This window comes from Neolamprologus brichardi, chromosome 7 (assembly GCF_056152115.1).
Source record: "Neolamprologus brichardi isolate AB-2024 chromosome 7, ASM5615211v1, whole genome shotgun sequence".
NCBI classification, from domain to species: Eukaryota; Metazoa; Chordata; class Actinopteri; order Cichliformes; family Cichlidae; genus Neolamprologus; species Neolamprologus brichardi.
In genome coordinates, this window is record NC_142110.1 from 51028703 (window position 1) to 51052106 (window position 23404).

Sequence of the window (23404 nt, forward strand, 5' to 3'; positions counted from 1 at the left end):
TTGCTGTTCTCTGTAATTGAGGGGCTGCCAATGAGAATAAAAGGGAGCTAAAATGGCTTTTATTTGGTCTGTAAATGAACTGAAGGGCAGTTATTATTATTTTTTGCTATTGTAAAAACATCTAAGAATAAAAATATGGAGCTAGAAGTGAGGACATTAAGTTAATTGTGCTCGACTGGTGTAAGAAATAGAAGAAATCAGTATATCAAAACCTCTTTCATGTAAGAAGTAGCACTTTAGATTGTTCATGTTACCTTGACATAAAAGTATCTTTGGATGCGTCTATCCTCTCTCTTCTTGGAGAGCCAGCGTTCACATAAGAAGAGGAACACCTCTTCTGTATCAATGTCCAGCACCTCCACCTGGTCCAAGTACCAGTCAGGACTCACCATGCTGTTATCATGGCGAATTTTTATTTTGAAAATCTGACCGAGGTCTACTGCCTCTATAGTGAACTTATCCACCTGGGAGAAGAGAAACATCCAGGAAATAACATCAATGTTGTGTACTTCTTTTTTTGCTCTGTGATCTGGAATATATATATATCTACAGTGTAGGAGACAAGAATGAAAAAGGTCACAAAGTTTAAGCTTTCTTACAGATCCTCTTTCAAACTTGTTGCTGTTTGTCTCCGACTTGCTCAGTTTTCTCTCCCCCGTGTCCCCCAGGTCCCCGTAAATGGTGAGGAAGACGTTGGCATCAGTGCCGGCTCCATACACGTCACCTGTCATCACGGAAACTTTGTATGTGTGGGCTGTAGTGGGAGACAGTGATCACAGACAGACAGGCAGGGGATTTTGTGTGAGGCTGCTGCCAGGAAATAGATTGAAAATGAAGCAATTTTCCATCGTAGTTTGATGCTGCTGTCATAACAGAGACTTATTCGGGGGTATAAAGGACCAGAAGGGAAAACTGTTTCCAAACTAATGCTCAGAAGGGCAGATAAAAAGACAGGATGACAAATCGTTTTTGTGTTTCTAATAATGCAGCCAGCAGGTAACATACTCTCCAGAGCGTCTTCCACCTCGACTTCAGTCACTTTCAGGCTTCCATCTCTTGAAAGTTTCTCTGTGATGATGTCAGAGGGCACAAGCTCTCTCACCGTTTCTCCATCGTCCTCTGACTTGGCGAGCCACCGCTCACAGGGGAAGATCACGGTCTCTGAACCCTACAAAGAGACAATTAAATTCTGCGGTTTATTCTGTGTGTTTGTGTCTCGGAGGAGGATCAGCAAACAGAATATTTAGACTGGCTGAGCAGCAACCCAATATGTTGAATCACAAATGAAATCACAGTGCTGCTTGACCAGCTAAGAAGACAACATCACCACCTGCTGATTAAAAACAGAACTGTTCCGTTATTAGAAGAAGAGAATCAGAGGATGTGCTCCTGAGTGCTGAAATCAATCTTGTGAATGAGCCTTTCGGGTGTGGCAGCCCAAATAAGCCCTAATAGAGTGTCAGTCCTCTGTGGTGTAAAATGTAATTCTGGGCATTTGATATACGGCTGCACAGTTTTAAAAACTTGAGTGCTGACATTTAATTTATTTTTTATATTTGCATTCAAAAAGCAAATATGGTTCTTTTTTATGTATTTAAATGTTTTAGATTCACAATTTACACACAAAACATGCAACAGTTTCATAAGATATGATCACCTGTACTAGGTTGAAGTGCCCATAATATACACTCACTGGCTACTTTATTAGGTACACCTTATTGGACCCTTTTTTGCCTCCAGAACTCCCTGAAATAATCATGGCATAGGTGCTGGAAATGTTTCTCAGAGACTTTGGTCAATATAGACATGATAAAAATCACACAGTTGCTGCAGATTTGTCAGCTGCACATCCGTGATGCTAAACCCCTAATCCCACCACATCCCAAAGGCCATTTGAGGACATTGGACTCATTGTAATGATCAAGAAAACAGTTTTAGATGATATGATGTGCTATCCTTCTAGAAGCAACCATCAGAAGATGGGTAAACTGTGGTCATAAAGGGGCGGACATGGTCAGCAACAATATTCAGGCAGTCTGTGGTGTTGCTCTGTGGTGCTCAGTTGATACTAAGGAGCCCACATAAAATATATCCAACATCTTTATACCACCACTAGTCTGAACTGTTGGCACAAGGTAGGATGGACCCATGCTTTCATATTTGTTTACCCAAATTCTGACCATATCATCTGAATGTTGTGGGAGAAATTGAGGGTCAGACAAGCCAACATTTTTCTAATGATCTATTGTCCAATAATGGTGAGCCTGTGTGAATTGTAACCTCAGTTTCCTGCTCATAGCTGACAGCAGTGGTTCCTAATTGTGCCTTTAAGGTATGCCTTCTGCATATCTTGGTTGCAACAAGTAGCTTTTTGTGTTACTGTTGCCTTTCTAACAGCTGGAAACAGTCTGGCAATTCTTCTCTGACTCCCAACATCAACAAGACATTTTTGCCTAGTGAATTCACTGCATATTATCTCTTGTCCAGGCCGTCCTCTGTAAACACCAAAAAGGTTAGTGCAGGAAAGCCCCAGTAGATCAGCAGTTTCTGAAATATTCACACCAGTATATTTTGCACCAACAACCATGCCACCTTCAGAGTAATTTAAATCACCTTTCTTCCCTATTTTGATGCTCAGTTTGAATTTCAGCAGTTTACAGTCATGTCTGCATCACTAAAAGCATTTGGTTGCTGCCATCTGATTGGCTGATTAGATATTTACTTTAACAAACCAGTTGAATAGACAAACCCAACAAAGTGGCCCTGAGTATATCAAGTAGTTCAAATTACCTTCACCTCTTTCTACAGTACAATGCTACTTGCACACTTTCTGTGCTGTCAGCCGTCAGTAATATTAATTCACCAATATATTACTGCAATATTCACCAAAGTTTTCTAAACTGCTATTATCAGCTACTATCATATTTTTTACTTAAGCCAGTAAAACTCTTTCCCTCTGTTCATGCATTCTCCACAGACTGTACCTTTCCTTTCCTGAGGAGGCGTCTGATTTCCACTCTGTCCAGATGCCAGCCTGGGTTCACCCCACGGTTGTCATGGCCAATACGAATCTTCTCAATTACATCTCCAACATCTTCTAGCTGCACAGACAACAGAACACTTGGATAAACGGAAAACTTTCAGAACTGCAGTTCATTGCTGTAAATGCACAAACACGCTCATGACTTTGCTGTTCTAGTCCCCAAAGCAGGATGAATGTATTTATTGCTTCCCTTATTTAACTTACCTCAACAATAAACATGTCCTCAGCTCCTCTCTCAAAGTACATTCTCCTCTCCCTCTTGTTGACACACAGGGACTTCTGCTGGGTGCACACTGCATCTCGGCCGTACAAGATGATGAAGACGTCTGCATCTGTACCGGCTCCAAACATGTCACTTGTGAAGATTTTGATCTCATAAGGAACGACTATAAAATGGAATAATAACCAATTAAGTTACACTTTTAATACAGTTAGAATATGGTGCACTTTTCTGCAATTTACTGTTGATTTACATGGTGTGTAAAACTCTGTTTGAAGAGGATTAGGGAAAAGCTCCCTGACGATGGCTCCATCATCCTCTCCTCTGTCCAGCCAGCGGCCGCAGGGGAAGTGTAGTTTCTGTCCCAGAGATGGAGCATCAATCTCCACCCAGTCAAGAAACCAGCCTGCTGACCCTCCCCCTTAAACATTAACAGAAAAGACTGTGATCACTTATGTAGATGTATTCGGAGTATTTCTGCATTATTCTCGGCACAGGCAGCCAGTCGGTCCTAATGTACCATTGTTGTCGTGTCCAATACGCAGCTTTTTCAGGGGTCCGAGGTCCACAGCCTCCACAGTGAACACATCAATCATACCTCGCTCAAACTTGTTCTTATGGGTCTTTGAAGACTTCAGGTTAATAATTCCTGTGGATAAAGAACACAGACTAATTATCATTTTAAACACAGAAAGCAGGCAAAAAGCGCAGCATAGTCACTTCCAAAGCTACCTGTGTCATCCTTGGAGCCATACAGGATCATAAAGACGTTAGCGTCTGTTCCTCCGTACTTCTTGTCACCAGTTTTAATCCTCACTGTGTATGTTGTTGACATGGCTGCAGGAAGAAGTAACCACATTTAATAATCTCTGTGTTATATTTCTCAGAAAAACTCAGAAAAAGCTCGATATCTGACATCGGTCAGACACTTCTTTCTTCGTACGCAGTAACGTTGCTCTCACCTTTCTGTTCCAAACCAAGAGTAGCTTCAGAGTCATCTTCGTCATCATCATCTCCCTTCTTCATGAACGCCTCATCCACAGGAACAAGCTCTCTGGCAAGCTGTCCGTCATCCTCATCAACAGCCAGCCACCGTTTGCAAGGAAAAAAGTACCTAAAATATATATGCCAGGATACATAATTTTTCCATGTCAAAAAATTTGTTTAAAATATTTCCGACTCCCACTTCACACCACACAGTGGTGCTCTACCACACATGCAGAGGCTCTGTCTGCTATGTAGGATGGGGATTGTTTGTGAACCCTTTGTGTTTCTGAATTTGTGTCTAGTATGACTCAGCAAAGTGCAAATTTGCTTTCTCCATTAAGGGGTCCGTTAAACATATAAAAATCAATGTGCTGGTGACATACGTGGTGTCATCTTTGTTGTCCACAATCTCCACTCTGTCCAAAAACCAGCCGGCGCTGGCCTGGCTGTTGTCATGGCGGATCCTCAGCTTCTTCAGGGTCCCCAGGTCGACTGCAGAGATGTCGAAAACGTCCTCCTACATCGCCCGCCAACAAACCCGGTGACAAAGGGTCAAGAAATGTCACAGGTTAGCGGACCATGAGAACCTCATCACTTATTCATCTGATCTTTGTTTAACCCAGAAGGCTACCGAGGCCAAACATTTGTTTGATGAGAGACTTTGCCAGGAAAACAGTATCAATTACAGCAATCCTGACAATGCCAGTGGATTAAACACATCCATGACAGCATTATAAAAACATCAACATGAGATTTAGCATTTTAATAAGGCTGATTTTTTGGCCTTGGTCAGGTCGGGCTGGCTGTTTTCCCCATATACAAAGTCTCTGCAAAGCCAATGCAATATCCTTCATGTACGGACATGGTAGTGATATCCATATTCTCCTTTAACTCTTTGCAAAATGTCAATACATGAGTCAGTGTGATTCAGTTTTATTTATATAACACTAAGTCACAATAACAGTCACCTCAAGGCTCTTTAAATTGTAAGGTAGAGATCCTATAACAATACAATGAAAATCCAAACAAACAGATGATCCCCTATGAGCACTTGGCAACAGTGGGAATGAAAAACTCCCTTTTAACAGGAGAAAAACTCCAGCTAAACCAGGCTTAGTGAGCGGGAGTCAATACCACGACTGGTTGGGGGTGAGGGGAGGAAGACAGGAAAAATCAAGAGTTAACAAATTGATTGATTTTCAGCAAACCGGGTTTACCTGGCCTTTCTCAAATTTGTTTAGGTTGTTGGATTTCTTGAGGTGTCGCTCTCCCGTGTCGCCTGTCTCTCCGTAGATGTTGATGTACACATTGGCATCTGTCCCTGCCCCCCACATCGTCCCAGTGAACACATGTATCTCATAGGAGTTCACTGTCGGAGAAACACGGTAAATCATCAGCGACATTATGAAAATGCACATGAGGGCATTTGCTTGATTTTCAGCCTCACGGGCTTCAGCAGCAGATATCAGTGAGCCAACATGACCACATTCATGCTCTACTTACACTCCAAGTCTTCATTATCCTCAGTCAGCAGTTCAACCACAATCTCCCTGTCCTCCTCATCCCTAGCCAGCCAGCGGCTACAAGGAAAAATAAATGTCTCCACCACTTCCTGCAGCTCCTCAATTATCTCCACCTCCTCCTCTTCTTCCTTCTTCTTCTTTTTCTTATCTTTCTTCTTGTCCTTTTTGCTCGTCTCTTCTTTCTTCACCTCAACCTGCACCATAGCCATCGTCAGGCGCTTGATGTCCACAGTCTCCAGAAACCATCCGTCTCCAATACCCTTCCCGTTGTGGTAGATACGTATCTTATAGATCTTACCAACATCCTGAGCCTCAATCTGGGTTGCAGACATGAAACAAAAGTCAAACCAGCAACTCAAATCTCTGACAGACGTTGACATAACCTAAGGAGTATTAATACAAACCTTAAAGATGTCAGTGGTGTCACGTTCAAAACTGTTGGAGCGACTTTTTAGAGGCAGAACTTCAGTTTTTCCTTCATATCCATAAATCTGACAGAAGACTTTGGCGTTAGTTCCACCTGCACGCACGTCACCTGTGACTACTGTCACTTCATAGTTGATCACTGTTATAGGCAAAAAGGATTAAGCATTATGAGAAGCAGTGTATCTCAACCTATCACTTTAAAAATGATTAATTCTGGCTGTGCAAACTGTTTTTTGCTTTTGTGCCATTTACATTGTTCAATGTCCAACGTCTCGCTGGGATAGAGCTCCACCTCCACCTTTCCATCAGCTTCATCTTTACAGAGCCACCTGTGACTTGGGAACATGTACTGCTTTCCGTGAACCGGCACAGAGATCTGCACGCTGTCCAGAAACCACCCGGCCCGCAGTCCCTCGTTGGTGTGACCTATCAGAAGTCGGTTGATCTGCGAGCATCAGAAAGCACACAGGCAAAAAAAACATAAATAAATGTCTTAATGTCGGTCTTTAATTACATGCAGTACAAGTCTTGCAAACTTACCTTCCCGATGTCAGAAGTTTCGAAGGTAAAGATATCCGTGCGACCTGTCTCAAAGTAGTTCCTGAGGTCATTGTCGGAGACTGCTAATATCACCTTGCTAGTATCACCCTTCTCCCCATACAGCTTGACGAACACCTTGGAGTCCGAGCTGGCCCCGTTCACACTGCCTGTCTTGATTGCTATCTGGTAGCTGACATCTGAGGAGTGAAAACAATTGGTTTAAAAAACTGATGTATGCCTACAAAACTGGGCTTTTTAAAATGTTCTTATGCACTCACTGAAGAGACGCAGGCCGTCTCCCGCTGGAACTAACTCACGGGCAATCTGTCCATCATCCTCATTACGGTCCAACCACCTGAAGAAAACACACATGTAAATGTACCTCAGTGGAGTAAAAACAGAAGAGAGAGAACAGAGGAGCCTTCCTACACACTTAGAAAATCCCTGGAAATGGAAATATTAAAAAGATGACATAATATTTATGTATTCATAACTTCACTGGAAGAATGATGCTATAGGACTGACAGAACCTCTGAAGCCACTGAACAATAAGAAGAGGAAACAGAAGGAATATGATATTAACTGACTTACGTTTTAACGGTTACATTTTCCAGATTAAAATCCCAATCATTAACTTAATAATTACAAAACATTTAAGTGGCCTAACATTATTCATGTAACAATTTCCACACTGAAAGTGGGAATCAATTTTCCCTGACTGGCAAATCAAACAGACAGGAGGAGGTAACACTGCACCTCAGCCTTGTGGTTTTGGCACCACTATTAGAAGCACAGAGCTGGCCACATTCATTTAGTCTCCATTTGTAATGGCACACTCGTCCATCAGCTGCCTAACTATTTACACGCAAGCCACTGGAGAGCTAGTGAAGGTAAGAGCGGTCAATTTACAACACTTAAGAGAGATTTCGAGCTGGTGGGAGGATTTTGTCTGACTGGATTCTGTCTGTGTTGGTTTCAGAAGAAAGTGGACACTACAAAATGTATGCAATTTCTGTATATAAAACATATAAATATGTATGTAATATACAAAATAAAAAATGTTAAGCTTCTTGTGAAAAGAATGACATCCATCCATCCTCTTATTCAATTCAATGTCGCCGGGGGGAGGGGCTGGAACCTATCCCAGCTGACTTTGTCAGAGAGGTAAGGTACACCCTGGATAGGTCCCCAGTCTGTCGCAGAGCTAACACATAGAGACAAACAACCATTCACATTCACACCTATGGGCAATTTAGATTTACCAGTTAGCCTAACCCCACTAACTGCATGTCTTTGGACTGTGGGAGGAAGCCGGAGTACCGAAGAGGATCCACTGAAGAATCTGAAGATGCTAATTTAACTGGGACTGACCAGGATGAACACGATTAGAAATTAGTATATCTCAGGGTGTCAGGTTGAGTAGTTTGGAGGCAAAGCGAGGAGGCATAGTGGGTATACTGGACATACGTTGAATACGGAGCGGCCAAGCAGGAGCGAAAGAGGAAAACTACAGAGGAGGTTCAGAGATGTAGTGAAGAAGGACGTGTAGCGGGTTGATGTACCAGAGGAAGATGGGAGGGATAGGGTGAGTTGGAGGCAGATGGTCCTCTGTGGTGAGCCCTAAAGGGAACAGCCGAAAAGAGAAGATGACTGTATGCTAACTAAAGCTCCAGCCAACGATTGGTTAACTTAACCTAGCATAAAAACAGGAAACAGGAGAAAACTGCTAGGCCACTGTCCAAAGTTCAAACCTGAGGAGTTCTGTTAAGTGATTTTTAATAGAGTCAAGCATCCTGCTGCTTCTAGTGCTTTTAGTTTAAGATTTAGCATATAGTGGCAATGAAATTAATAATCTACCTCGTGCAAAGAAACCGTGTCTGTGAGAGCATTTGAGTTATTTGGAAACTATTGTCTTGCCTGTAACAAGGAAATTCAATGGCCATACTCTCTGGCTGGCCTTCCTCCCTGACCATCACCTTATCGAGGTACCAACCACATCCTCCACCACGGCCGTCATGACCCACACGGACCCTGCGCACCTGGCCCAAGGATACGGACTCAATGAGAAACTCATCGTGCTGAGGAAAGAGAAAGAGACAGCCATGTAAAGATGCTTGCTGTGCATTTCACACATATTTACTTAATTATTGGGTTCATTCTTGTTTATTAATACACTCACGTTTCCCTTTTCAAATTTGTTAACGTTGTTTTTGCTCATAATCATGAGTCGATCCCCCGTGTCACCTAGGTCACCAATAACATTGAGGAAGACGGTGGCATCGGTGCCACTGCCACTGACATTTCCTGTGCAGATGGTGACTCTGTACTTAATCACTGAAGAAACAAAGACAGAGTAAAGGAGCTACATTCACTCAAGACATACTGTTTGTAATTGACTGTGAACATGGAGTCTGAACATCTGCAGAGTGTTCTGCAGAGCCCTCTTACAGGGCAGCGGCTCATCGATAAGTACTGCTGTCGCTGGAAGCTCTCTGACAATCTCATTGTCATCCTCGTTGATGTCCAGCCAACGGCCGCATTCAAAAGAATATTTCTCCATGGTTAGCGTCTTGAGCAAGGTGACCTGCAGAAAATCATAATTTGGTTCATAATATTCCTTTCAAACAGGACTGCAGCAATGACAGCATCTACACTGCTCAAAAAAAGAAATAAATAAAGGAATGCTTTGAAAACACATCAAAGGGAAACAAAAGTCTTGCTGGATATCTATACTGATATGGCCCTGTCCAGCTCTTCTAGAGTCCCTGTCTCTTCCTTACTCTTGAGGCTGTGCTGGGAGACACAGCAAACCTTCTCCCAATGGCATGCATTGATGTGCCATCCTGGATGAGATGGACACCTTGTGCAACCTCTGTAGGATCCAAGTATGACCTCATGCTAACAGCAGCGACACTGAACCTAGCCAATGCAAAATTAGTGAAGAAACAGCCAGAAAAGATGAGGAGGAAAAATGTCAACCTCTCCAAATGTTAATTTCATTAACACCAAAACAGCTGAAGCTGATTGTCACGGTACCCGTGTCTCTCTGGTTGGCTCACGCTGGCTACAGGTTTTGTTGTTGTTGTTCTTTTTTGTTTTCTTTGTCTCTCCTCCTCCTCTCTGCCTGGGTGGAGCTCGTTACGGGCTCTCGCTCTTGGCCCACGCACCTGTGTGATTGTCTCCACCTGCTGTTGATCTGACGTTGAACCTCCTGAGTTCGTGCTCTCGGCATTATCAGAAGAATCCCCTGTATGTATTTTGTTGTGGAACTAACGTTGAATTCTGTGTGTAGATATCCCTCTTCTGGACCAAATCACGGGACCTGCCCGGGTGTGGCAGCGTGTGTGGAGTTTTGGAGCGAGTGCGGCTGAAGAGGAGTGCGTGTGTGTGGAGGAGCTGTGGCGGTGACTGTGTGGAAGAGGAAGCGTGTGTGTGGATTCCCCCCCCCCCCCCCCCCCCCCCCAACTCACTGTACATATATATATATATATATATATATATATATATATATATATATATATATAGCACTAAGGTGATCCCTGTTGTAAATAAATAATCTCCTTTTGTTCTCAAAGAAAGAACTGTCTGCGCGTGAGTCCGTCCAGTAGCCATGACACTGAGATCGGCTTCAAGGTACATTGTTTACTATTTCAACACATAATAGCATGCTAGCATTTGTCAGATAAAGTTGAAGATATAAAGTTAAAGCAATCTTTAAGGTTTCACTTAATAATTGTCAAAGCACGGGAATCAACAAAGTCCAAAGGCAAACATTCCCAAACAATTGCTGAGATAGTTCACACCAGAGCGAAGTGTTGAACTGGTCCAAAGACTTCAACATCCACAGTACAAGTAACACTTGCTCAGTGCCAGATTCAATGCTCAAAGGTGACCCTGTACAACAGACTTAACAGCTTATACTGACAATTCAGACAGACAGAGCAACGAGTTTCACCTTTCCTAAATGCCAGCCAGCGAATGGATGTCTCTTCTCGTGCCAGATCCGCAGTTTCAGCAGTCTCCCAATGTCTGGCATTTCAATCTACAATTATCCCCAAATGTAAAATAAGAATGGATTTCTTTGACAGGCTTTATGATTATTGTGCTAAATGAACAATAGATGAAGCTGTTTTATTCACCTTATCAGGTGAACTCAAGACTTACCATGAATTTATCAACCTGGCCTTGTTCAAAACTGTCCGAGTTGTTCTCTAGTTTCATTTCATCAGACTTGCCCTTCTCCCCATAGATCTGCAGAAATACCTGGGCATCTGTCCCTGCCCCTTTTACATCTGAGGTCCAAATCCACAGCGACCATGGGTACTCTAAATGGAAACAGAGTAAGTGTGACACTAAAGTACATATAGAAGATTTATGTTTTGATGTTTTATTCACTGAGTAAAGCAGAATGAAGACACCCACTCATCTGTTTTTTCTGCCTGAGAGAGACCATCTCATACAGCTCCCTCTCAATCAGCCCATCTCCCTCATCCTCATCCAGCCACATCCCACACGGAAACGTCTGCTCTATCCCCGTGAACGGACAGTATATAACCACCTGGATGAGAAATGGTTGATGGATGTATGACACTTTGAGAAGTGATCTGTTCATACTTAAGAAAAGGAAAAAAAATACCTTTTCACAGTACCATCCAGCACCAACTGCGCCATTGTCGTGCCCGATGGTGACCCTGCTGAGTGGGCTCATCAGTTCACAGATCTCCACATTGAAGATGTCGATGAGACCGCGCTCAAAAGCCCCACCTTCAAGGAAGACTTTGCCGCTGTTTTTTATGCCCTTAGCTCCATGCATCACCATGTGGATCTTAGAGTTGGTCCCCGCACCCCTCACGTTTCCAGTCATCACTTGGACATTGTACACAATTCCTAAGGAGCGACAGGAAAATGCACGACACAGTTTTGGTCCAAAGTGTTAACACTGAAATCAACATTGGTATCATCATCATCATCCACACCAATAGTCTCTTCTAGCTCCTGATGTCCTCTTGACTCATTTAGTAGCTAAATGCTCCACTACATTGACTAAGCACCCAGTGTCACACCTGAGAAAATAATGTGCAGTACATTTTTTTTAGAGCTATAAACTCTATTGAAAAAAGCAGGTGAAACTGGTATATTTTACTGTTCATATAGGTCCACCACTAACAGTGTTCCCTTTAAAAGTTTCTCAGGAGTTTATGGTTTGTTTGTTTTTTTCTTTATTCCTACAGTGGCATCAAACGGTAAGGTGAGTCAACTCTAAGGGTTCAGGACATAATGAAAACAATCTGGTCTTTAGCAAGTCTTAAATTCAGGCCAGCACAATCAAATGATCATCCAAACATGGCATATTACACAGTGTCATTACTTATTTTTTAAGGGGAAAAAAGCCAAAATGCAGTCCACCCTTACTGCTTCGATTAGGATTCGGAGGGTGATGAAATGCACTTGATTTATTGATCATTAGCTATTGTGATCACGTCTATAAAAGCAGAGGTTTAGTCAGTGTGCTGGTCAGGAACAGTGAGGGGTGTGTTAACACAAAGCCAAGGAGGAAAGACATTAGCAACGATCTTAAAGAATCAGTTGTTGCTGTTTAGCTGGGTATTTATGAATAACTTAAAGCCCATCATTCGACAGTGGGAAAGATTATTCACAAATAGAAAGACAGTTGCCAGGTGGAAATTACAGTAAAAATCCCCTCTTGGTAAGACTGCTGTGCTCAGAGAAACAGCAGAAACCCAAGAGCTACATCACAGACTCTGCAGACCTCAGTTAGCATGTTAAATATTTAAGACTAAACAAGTATTGTTTGTTTGAAGAGGCTGTCAGGAGAAAGTATTTTCTCTCTAAAAAGAACATGACAGCATAGCTAAGGTTTACAAAGTAGCATCTGAACAAACCACAAAACCTCTGGTACAATGTTCTCTCGAGACCAAAGTGAAGCTGTTTGGCCTTAATGCACAGAGGCACGTTTGGCAAAAACCAAACACAGCAGATCAGCGCAGATGCCTCCTACCAACTGCCAAACACGGTGGTGGAAGGTTCACGATTTGGGTTTGTTTTTGCAGCTACAGGACCTGAACACTTTGTACTCATGGAGTTGATTGTAAACTCATCTATACACCAAAGAATCCTATAGTCTCATGTGAAGCCATCTGTCTAAGAGCTAAAGCCTGGCTGAAACTGTGTCATGCAATAAGGGAAAGATTCCAAGCAGAACAGCAAATGTAAAACAGAATAGCTAAAAAGAAAAAACTGGTAAGACCTGCTAAGGACTAGATCACTTTTTATTATGTCCTGATATGTAAAATCTGAAAATGGACATAGTGTCTACTGTCTTTTTCTACTCTTTTCCACAGCATGTCTTTTATCCTGTTTTCCTTCTCTCACCCAAACTGGTCGCAGCAGATGCCCACCCCTCTGTATCTGGTTCTGCTGAGGGTTGCTTCCTGTTAAAAGAGTTTTTCCTTCCCACTGTCGCCAAAGTGCTTGCTCATAGGGGGTCATATGATTGTGGGGTTTTTCTCTGTATGTATTATTGTAGGGTCTACTTTACGATATAAAGCGCCTTGAGGCGACTGTCGTTGTGATGTGGAGCTGTGTAAATAAAATTGAATTGAATTTTTGCCATGACTGTTTACATGCTCTCCAATGTGAATTAATTTTCGTAGAATTTCAACATTTGACCTAAAAAACCTCTACATGGAAATAGAAATACTTGACACAACATTGTCAGCATTTGCCGTTTTAACAGGGCTGTTAAAAATTCTTCAATTTTAAAGATGTTACGAATTTGAAAAACTGGCCTTTTAGCCAACTGTCTCCACAGACTTTGAGCTTTATACATTGGTCCAAAAAGTCCATTTATATTTTAATATTATGCACAGTAATTTTGCATCAGTTTGAACTATTTGCAATTTCAGTTACCCTCGAAAAATTGGTTCCAACAGTTTTTTTTCTCACCCATTGGCTGCGTGGATCCAACCAACACATCTCTCTGTATTTTGCCATCACCTTCATCCAAGGCAAACCAGTTATACACCGGGAATTCGTACAATTCTTTGTTACCCATGTCATCTATTACCACCTACACAGGAACATTACACACTATCATCAGTGTTTTATGTATATATATATATCTGTACACATCTGAGCAGATTGCGTGTGCTGGTTTACATGCCTTATCCAGAAACCATCCAGCTGAAGAGCCTCTGTTGTTGTGACCTATAGTGATTTTCTTCAGCCTCCCGAGGTTTGGGGCCTCTATTGTAAACTTGTCCTCTGACCCACGTTCAAAGTTGTCTTTGTCACTGTCCAGTCTTCTCTCCCCTTTGATAATAAACACACAGTTTATCGCAAACACACACACACAATAATCACGTATGTCATTGCAAATCTTACCAGTGATTATGGTTTAATGTACCAAATGTTGAACACTTTTTAATAACTATGAAGATTACACACAGTTACTTCTGTTTGTGTAACTGTAAATTTACAGTATTATCTTTCGAATTTTATTACTTTGTACAGCTTTACATTTTTTGTCAACTATATTAAAAAAAAACCTTCGTTCCCACCCTACCTGTGTCACCGTTCTCTCCAAAAATATTCAGGAAGACATCAGCATCGGTTCCACTTCCCTTCATATCAGCAGTAAACACGCTCACTATATATTTATTCACTGCAGAACATGGGACATAAAACAAGTCAAGCAATCTGAATGGTATGTAAGTAGCACATAGCAGTCTCTTTACACTCAGATGGCTTCCATTTTAAATATTCATGACAGTGCGTGTCTGTTCATTACAGTTATATTGCTGTGACCACTCCCTCACCGCACAGCACCCTTGTGTCTTTGCGTTCACAGTGCTTTGCTTGATTGGCTACAGTCGCTTAAATGCTAGATCACGTTGCCACAGAGGACACATGGGCTGTACCTGAGGATTACTCTCTAGTGGAATTCAATGACAGCCTGAAACTCTATCTAAAACACTAAGCTATCGAGCACTGGTTGTGTGCAACTGGCCAGACACATGGCTCTTACACATAAAAAAGATCTTGACAAATGCCTGAACATCAGACGTAGTTCTCATTTAGAAAAATAGATATTTATAAATATAAATATTTAAAATGATTGTCCACTTTGAGTGGTAGAGACCAGAGTGCTTTCTAGAGGCATTACATAATATTTGGCTTTTAGACATCTTCTTACAAGAGTCACCATTTCTAATCCCCGGGGTTTCTCTGACATGTGGAGAAGGTATTTAGGACTGTTATTTTGTTTTAACCTCTGTGAACATTTTGGTCTGCTTATTATTACAGGTTTGTCCCGGATTGACCTACATTTCGGGACGTCCATGGGGTTCATGCTGCCCAGCAGGTCCCTGACAAACAGGTTGTCGCCCTCCTCCCGACTCAGCCAGTTGTTGCAGGCAAAATAAAAGCGCAGATGGGGTCGGTTCATGTCAGTCACCACCACTCTATCCAAGAACCAGCTGGCACTCATCCCTGTGTTGTCGTGCTCGATCCTGAGGAAATCAGCAGATTCAGAGAGAGACACAAATGCAGCCTGGAGGTAATATCAGATGAGACCCTCACATCTCATTTGTTTTTTTTATTTTAAATGTCTGTTTGAATGTCTTCAGTGTTTAATACTATACAACAATGGTTGTTGTGTTTAAGTATTGCAGCTCACACTATCAGACACTGAAAATGAATACGATGGGGTAGAATAACAAAATGAATAATGCACTCCCATGTCAAATCTAGAAATCTACACTATGTAGATAAAAATACCAAGCCACCTACACATTACAACAGCTGCTTATCCATAGAAACACATGGTGTGAAGCTCCTGGTGCACAATTTTTGTGCTGATGTTATTGCCACAGGAGGTTTAGAGCTCTGCTGTTATTGAACAACATTGGTAACTTTTAAGAACTAACCATCTCAGCATCTGGTCAGTGCTCTGTGTGTGGCTTATATAGTGAGTCACAAACAACAATGACAGGACAGGTTAAAAGTTTTACACTTTTACTGCTGTTTATGTTTGGTTTGCTAACTCAAGATTGGTGGAGCTGCTCAGACTTTACAAGTAGGAAATCTGAGTTGAAGGGGTGTCTCAAATTGAAACTATAACTAGGAACTTGGAAATGTCGACGTCTGACTTAACCTGGAATGCGGCATTAGTTAGTGACTTCCTTTGTCTCGGGATCCTTGATTAGTTTCAGCTGTGTCTTATTACCCTTATGGTTCCCATCTCCCTGATTATCTCTTCTGTGTATTTAAAGACTCAGTTTGCTTGTGTTCCTTGTTGTGTTGTCCTATCGCCTGCTGGTCTACATCCAGCATGTTTCCTGGATTTATTATCTTTGTAGTTTGGGCTTGTCTTTGTTTTTTGTTTTATCTGTAGAGCTTTATTGGCCAAATAAACAGCTTACTTGTGTTGATCTTTGCTTCCCTGTGTATTTGCATTTGGGTCCCCACCTCAGCCCACTGCAATATATTGACAGCACTTTCATTACAGTAAGGATTCACACTGCCCTGGCAATGTCTACAACAGGAGAAGCTTTATTAAGTTCTAGTTTGGCCAAATAATCCCCGCACATAATCTCCTTACCATTTTAGCTTTTTCCAGAGTTTTGAATTGTATTGCTTTTTTCTACAGCAAATGTTGAATTATTCACATGCAATTTGAGTAGCCCTTAGAATTTTAAGTTCTTCTTAAAATGTCTTAAGCTGATTTGCCTTGACCTTGAAAAAAAAAAAGCAAATAGGTGGACCTTGACTGAGGATCGTCTCCATAACAGGTAAGAAAACTGTGTCTGGCATGCTAGAAAAAGAAAAACTTACAAAGTTTTAAATCAGAATGCAACATTATTCTTTTAGCAATTCCTGACAATTCAGCATGTTTAAATCTTGGGGCCTGTTTTCAGAGGTCATGTCTTGTGGCTGAGATGTAACTCTGTGTCTTTCTCTCTAGAGGAGACAAACTTCACACAGCAGATGGGGCTTAACCTTCTGTCACTGGATGAAATCCTTTGATGGCCCGCCGCACAGCGAGAAATGTTCCTGTGGGGTCCTCTTAGTAAGCTGCTGTTATGCTGTGTGAGGAATGCTTAACTATGAAGCAGAAATTGTGATGTTGTCAGTGACCTGTAGCTGTGCATTCTGGGTATTTAATCCAGACACAGTAATGGGGTATTTAAAGCGCAGTGCATACATGTGAGTTTATCACAGTCGACTATTAGCGATACACTACCTCAGTTTCTTTAGAGGCCCCACGTTGTGTGTTTTGATACGGAAAACATCCGTCTTATTCTTCTCAAATGCAGTCCGGCTTCTGGAAAATGTCAAAATGTGAATAATATCAGTACAATGCTCTGAATGTCCCAGTCTAGAGACCCAGAGACACGTGAACTAAACTCTGGAACAGTAAATTGTATCCCCCTTAATGACGCAGATTTAGGGTACCCTGGTTGTCTCGTGGCAGTGGTATAATCCGAAACCTTCACCTCTCCTGCTTCCTTCTAAAGTACATTTACCCCCTCCCGGAGTCAAACCAGGCCCATGAGCACACCAGACCCCCCTCTGCCCAACACCGTGAATCAGACACCCTCTTTTCCATTAACAGAGAATACCTGCCTTTGTGTCTGACCCATATCTCCATCTGTTCTCATCTTCCTGCAACATTCAGCGGACAGACAATGCCAAGGCTCACAAACTAAGGTGCACAGTGTCATCATACTGCAACAAACTGCCAAGATTGAAATACTGTACAACACACATGAATACATGCCCTCATTCTCAATGTCAAATCACCTGCAAGAGAATGATGGGGAGAAACTGATTATCCAGTGGAGGGGTGGAGAAAACTCACAGCAAACTTTGGAATTCATGCAATTTGAACGTGTTTTATAATTACACTGAATTTCCAAAGAGTTGCATTTTTAATCTGCCTCACTGATCAGTAGGGCAAATATTCTCGGAGACATAGCAACCCTCCCTTACCTGTATCATGCTGTTAAAGTTTCCAGTGACGATAACACAATACAGGCAGGACCTAACTTATATTGGAGTAAGGTGAAACTCCTTACAATTGCAGTTTGTTTAATATGTCACCAAAAGGGGCTCCTGAACGTGTGTGTGTGTGTGTGTGTGTGTGTGTGTGTGTGTGTGTGTGCGGGTGTGTGTGTGTGTGTGTAGCTCATCAGCTGAGCAACACTACAGTCACACAGCAGATAGGCAGTAAATGCAAAGGATGTGGACGCTCTCTGAAGTGGATGAGTGAGACCACCACAAGGTGTGGGTGACATGGTCCAGAGTGGCCGACAGTAACATGGTATATCCGTTACGCTTCACAGGTAGTCCTATCTGTCAATCAATGTGTGCAGAGATAAAGGAAGCCTGCTGCTAAGATCCCCTGAGAGTCATTTGATCGTCCCCAGAAATGACATCGTGGTCTTCTTTCATTTATCTCTAAATGGAAATGAAGACCAGCCATGTCACATAGTTCCTCCTTACTCCAGATATCCTGTGTCCAACACTTAATGCACTGTATATAAGAGACATTCCCATTTACCAACAAACCTCTGCTCTGTTGTCTGACGTCAAAGAATTTGCTGGTTAATATCTTTTTTTAATGGCTGGTGTGCAAACTCATTTTATCTTGCATCACTGGTTCTTTGGACATCAGGTTTTGATGTTAAACAGGAATTCTCTCACATACAGTGTGATATTGACAATACAAGCCAACACAAGGACAGGATCATAAGCATCATTTTACAATTTGATTAAATAAAAAATACCTCTTTTCTGTGCTGAAGGAATGGAGAAGAATAGAAAAGATTAAAAAGTCAACAGCTGACATTGAAAAGGTGCTAAACTGGCATAACTTAAACTGAAATGGTGAAACAGAGCTCAGTAAGTCACTTAGATCTGATTTAAACAAACAAAAAAAGCATATTCATCAAACGAATTCAAGAACACCACCAAAACCCCTTTTAAACTCACTTGCTTGCCAGGTGGACCTTGGGCGTGACGCCAAAGTCTCCAAAAAGGGTAACAAATACATTAGCATCTGTCCCAGCTCCTTTAACATCACCAGTGACAGTAACTACCTCGTACACTGGAAGAGAGAGGAGAAGGGAGAATAGAATAAAAGGGAAAATACAATCTGAAATACAGTCACAAATTACATTATATCTAATACAAAAACATAATGAATAATCACTTGAACCAAAGGACGAACACAAAGTCACATCCTCAGTGTCCAATAATCTATAAACATTATGGAGCATTATGTTTCCTTCCATGCACAGTTGCCAGGGAATTCAATGCGGCGAAACTGCAACGAATCCATGTCTGGCATTATACACCAGCCAATCCTCTCTCACATTTCATCCGTCTGTAAAATCTACCTGAGGTGGTGACATTCACATTGTTTGCATGGAGGAGAAGAGAGGATGAATCAAACTAAGAAAAAAATCAAGGCGTGCAGAAAATAAATCCTAATGACTGCTGATCGCTCGACTTCTACTCAAGAAACACCCTTTCAATTTGTGGGTTATCATGAAGTACGGCACGGGATAAGTGGTGGCAGCATTTAAGTTCCCTCTGTTTTACATTCATATTCATTAGCAGATCAAAATAACTATTTTCCTAAAAGTAATACTTTGGTTTAATCCATGAAAAAAGTTTTAGTGTTTTGGAGCTTTAGAGTAACAATCTAAACAAAAATCGGCTGTTTTAGAGAAGATTTCAAAAGGATGTTTATTCTGTTACAGACTATAAAATGGTAACACTTTGGTCCAGCAACGTTAAAGTATCAAATGGATTTCTTCTGTTTTGATTTCATTTGAAAGTATTGGTCTTTGAGATGAAAGTCTACTGACCCAGGGATGAAACAACCAGTATAAAGTATGCCATACATAGTGTGGGAATGAGAAGCACCACTAACCCTTTCTAATGTGTGTGTAACATTTTGAAAAAGTTCCTAGCCTTATCATCTATTTTGTAAATGAGTGGCTCATTAAATGTGATAGATTTGGAGAAGTTTATATATAAGAGAGTCCTGTGAAAGTATACCCCCCGTGATTTAATACCTCGTAGAACCACCATTAGCAGGTGAAGTCTTCATTTTCTATTTGGCTTTATCCATCTCCCTCTTAGCTGTGGAGGAATTTTGTCCCACTTTTCTTTACACAGTTGCTTCACTCCATTGATGTTTGTGGACATTTGTTTATGCTTTCTTATGGTCCAGCATCTCAATCAGGTTGATGTCTGGACTTTAACTGAGCCATTGTAATACCTTAACTCGTTTCTTTTTCAGTCGGTCTGTTGGGCAAAGCTTTAGCTGTCCAATAGATGGCCTAATATTTGACTAGGGATGGTTATCGTTTAGGTTTGATCATACGAGTACCAAACCGGTACTTTTGAAACGGTGCCAGTGCTTAAATGGTGCTTGAACCGGTGCTTAAAGAATGGAGAACAGACACTTTGTCCAAAAACCTCTCATGTTTAGCTGGTTTTTTTGTAAAACGATAACAATGTTAGACTTTTCTGCAGCTATAGGGCATATATGGCATCACTCTTGGCTGGAAGCAGTGCTTAAACAATGGGAAAAAACACAAACTTTGTCCAAAAACCTCTCATGTTTAGCTGTTTCCCACTTTTTCTTTGGTCGTTTGAAGGGAGTGAAGGGAGTATCTGCCATCAAACAAGAAGACAGCCATGTAACTACAACGGTGTTTGCTAGTTCACCTTATGTGCATTAATTTAATAACGTGGTTAGCCTACTCAACGTAAATTACACAGGGACAACATTAAGCTACTCACGCAGAGAAGAACGGCTGCTGCTGCCATCATCATCCGTCATCATTTCTGCTACACTGGCAGGGCTAGGGGCCAGGACTCTACTGTTCGGGTTTTTGGGGGATGTTGCTAACTCCGGGTCCGATAACAGGCACCACACCCACATCAGATGTGCTCGATGTGAGGTCTTGCAGCAAGGTATCAAATACAGCGCATTTCTCGGCTTTTAAAAAAACGCTATGCGTCGCCAGGTGTTTCATCAGATTCGAGGAGTTACCTCCTTTGCACAGCATCACCTTAAAGCACTTGTTGCAGGCTGCTGAGTTTGCATCTTTTGCTGTGAAGTACAGCCAGACTTTGACCGCTTTGCCTTGGGCATTTTTAATCTGTAGCTCTGCTCTAAAAGAACGTAAGTACCTGGGCCCGCCTACTACGCTCGCAAAGGTAAAATGATTGGCTAGAATCCAAAGTGTATGACATCTCAGGGGAAAAAAGAACCGAAATAAAGCACTCAAATATGCGCTGCTTTTCGGTCTGGTTACTACCGTTTATATCAGAACCGTACCCAATGGCACCGGTACCCATCCCTATATTTGACTGTAGAATACTTTGATATACAGAGGGGTTCATGGTTGACTCAAAGACTGCATGGTGCCAAGGTCCTACAGCTGCAGAAGGAGCCCAAATGATCACCCCTCCACCACCATGCTTCACAGTTGGTTTGAGGTGTTTGTGCTTATATGCTGTGTTTGGTTTTTGCCATAAACGGTGCGATTAATTATGACCACTTTGGTCTCCAAAGGACATTATTTCAGAAGTTCTTTGGTTCGTTCAGATGCAACGTTACAAACCTAAGCTGTGCTGCCATGTTGGTTAGACAGAAGAATCTTTCTCCTGGCAAACCTTCCAAAACAAGCCATACATGTTCAGTCTTTTTGTAGCTGTCATGAAATTTAACATTTACATTTAAACCGTGGCCTGCAGAATCTGGAATGATAGCATTATGTTAGCACACAACACACCTACATGCTCCAGAACAGCAAAATGCAAAAATGTCTGCGTTTATAGAGGTACTCAGACTACATACATATGAGATAGTAAAGTGACTGGTTCTTAACTCTTTTCTACATGTTTATATGACAGGCCTAATTCACCAAAGCACTTTGTTATGCTTTGTATCTAACATTCACACTCTTACGGATGATTATTACGTTGCCCCTACTGAGGCATCCAGGGATAAAATGAGATGACCTGTCCTATCTCCTGAGCTACAGCTGGAGTTGGTGGATAAGGAGCTGTTTCGAGAATGTCCTGCTGCCTCTGCAGGGTACCTACTGTCTCTTTCCTTTGCACCAAAGCAGATAAAACAAATTCATAATGGTTAGTGCTTTCTAACTGGTTGGATTGATATCCCTGAAATTAAGTGGCTTTGTGTTATCGAGCGTTCCCTTCATTTTTAGTATATAGGACTACAAAACTAGACTAAAGTGAATCTGAAATATATGCTGCAGGGTGTCCACTGTTCTAGGTAAATGTTAAAAAAGCCAGTTTGAGGTGTCATATTAAATAAAACTAAATACTAAGGATAAATACATAAGAAGGCTAGACAGCAAGAGAATATCTTAAACCTTCTAGAAGATGGAGAGAGGAAATGTACAGATCTGATAAAGGAGCAATTTGATCAAAGTCAATCTGATACCTAATTAACAGTGAGGCGAGCTATTAAAACCAGCTTAAGGAGAAAGAGAGACACCTGATAAAATCAGATAGACAGTGGCCTGGTAAAACTCAACCATGATAATCTCCTTGGAGTGTCAGAAACCTGAGTGGGTCAGTTAGGTAACAAAGATGTTCTCACTGTAGAGGTGTATCACAGCTACAAATACTTAATGTTCCTTTTATAATCTGCAAGATGATCAAGAGCTTCAAGTAAATCATTAACTATATAAAGTCAGTTTTATGGAGGTGTTTATGTGGAAACACATAAATAATGTAATTGAATGTAATAGACAAATTATGATGAAACAAAACAAAACTTCTTTTGGGGCAAAAGTACTAAATCTGTGCCTTTCCCAAGGTTTTTTGAATATATATCCAGCAAGATATATATGGAAAAAAGTGCTTGTGCATGTGTATGAGTGTTTGTGCGTTTGTGTCTGGAGCACTGAAGCACAGTAAAAAAGCATTATATAAGAGCCAGTCCATTTACCATTTAGGAGTCAGCTCAATTCTTCATTCTGCAAATAGCTTCCACTGTAAAAAGCTCACAAGAAGGACAAGAAGGAATAAAGGGGCTTTTGAGCTTGACCTTTTAAACTATGACGCCTTCTAATTAATTTCTCTCACTGGATGCACACAAAGAACATTGTGTTAGGATATTCATGATGACTGATAAACTGCAATAAATATTCTAGTAAGCATGTTTTATATTGGGTTATTTCATCAGCAGTACTCGTGAAAAGGCATTTGTAACCTAATCCTACTAACTGCATGTCTTTGGACTGCACAAAGAAGCTGGAGCACCCATGCAAACATTGGAAGAACATGCAAACTTCACACAGAAAAGCTTAGGCCAGATTATGAATTTGAACGCTGGACCACTTTACCCTGAGGCACGCTACCCGCCTGGTTTTTGTTTTTAGCTAAACTGACAGAAATTTCTTTATCACCATCTTGTCCCCAACTGGTAACAACAGATGGCCACCCCTCCCTGAGCCTGGTTCTCCTGGAGGTTTCTTCCTGTTAAGACGGAGTTTTTCCTTTCCACTGTCACCAAACACTTGCTTATGGGCGGTGATCTGATTGTTGGGGTTTTCTCTGTATTATTGTAGTGTTTCTACCTTACAATAT

General features: G+C 41.5%; 1 protein-coding gene across 2 annotated transcripts in view; it reads right to left on the minus strand.

Moving 5' to 3' along the window:
* Positions 1 to 23404, minus strand: part of loxhd1a (lipoxygenase homology PLAT domains 1a) — a 33666-nt gene that overhangs the window by 8699 nt on the left and 1563 nt on the right. Inside the window, exons 2-30 of one of the 2 annotated variants that reach the window (XM_087844500.1) lie at positions 18755 to 18869; positions 17004 to 17084; positions 15086 to 15270; positions 14325 to 14423; positions 13923 to 14071; positions 13706 to 13829; positions 11376 to 11626; positions 11162 to 11297; positions 10904 to 11064; positions 10695 to 10781; positions 9188 to 9323; positions 8919 to 9073; positions 8657 to 8817; positions 7018 to 7094; positions 6740 to 6936; positions 6452 to 6644; positions 6178 to 6338; positions 5754 to 6090; positions 5468 to 5619; positions 4634 to 4767; positions 4226 to 4377; positions 3996 to 4100; positions 3784 to 3912; positions 3517 to 3684; positions 3248 to 3429; positions 2985 to 3101; positions 1006 to 1168; positions 600 to 754; positions 255 to 464 (exon numbers count right to left, since the gene is read on the minus strand). In XM_087844500.1, coding sequence (XP_087700626.1) covers positions 255 to 464; positions 600 to 754; positions 1006 to 1168; positions 2985 to 3101; positions 3248 to 3429; positions 3517 to 3684; positions 3784 to 3912; positions 3996 to 4100; positions 4226 to 4377; positions 4634 to 4767; positions 5468 to 5619; positions 5754 to 6090; positions 6178 to 6338; positions 6452 to 6644; positions 6740 to 6936; positions 7018 to 7094; positions 8657 to 8817; positions 8919 to 9073; positions 9188 to 9323; positions 10695 to 10781; positions 10904 to 11064; positions 11162 to 11297; positions 11376 to 11626; positions 13706 to 13829; positions 13923 to 14071; positions 14325 to 14423; positions 15086 to 15270; positions 17004 to 17084; positions 18755 to 18869 — 4472 coding nt within the window. Of the gene's footprint in view, positions 1 to 254; positions 465 to 599; positions 755 to 1005; positions 1169 to 2984; positions 3102 to 3247; positions 3430 to 3516; positions 3685 to 3783; positions 3913 to 3995; positions 4101 to 4225; positions 4378 to 4633; positions 4768 to 5467; positions 5620 to 5753; positions 6091 to 6177; positions 6339 to 6451; positions 6645 to 6739; positions 6937 to 7017; positions 7095 to 8656; positions 8818 to 8918; positions 9074 to 9187; positions 9324 to 10694; positions 10782 to 10903; positions 11065 to 11161; positions 11627 to 13705; positions 13830 to 13922; positions 14072 to 14324; positions 14424 to 15085; positions 15271 to 17003; positions 17085 to 18754; positions 18870 to 23404 lie in introns of both variants that reach the window. The other variant, XM_087844499.1, reaches the window with a different exon arrangement.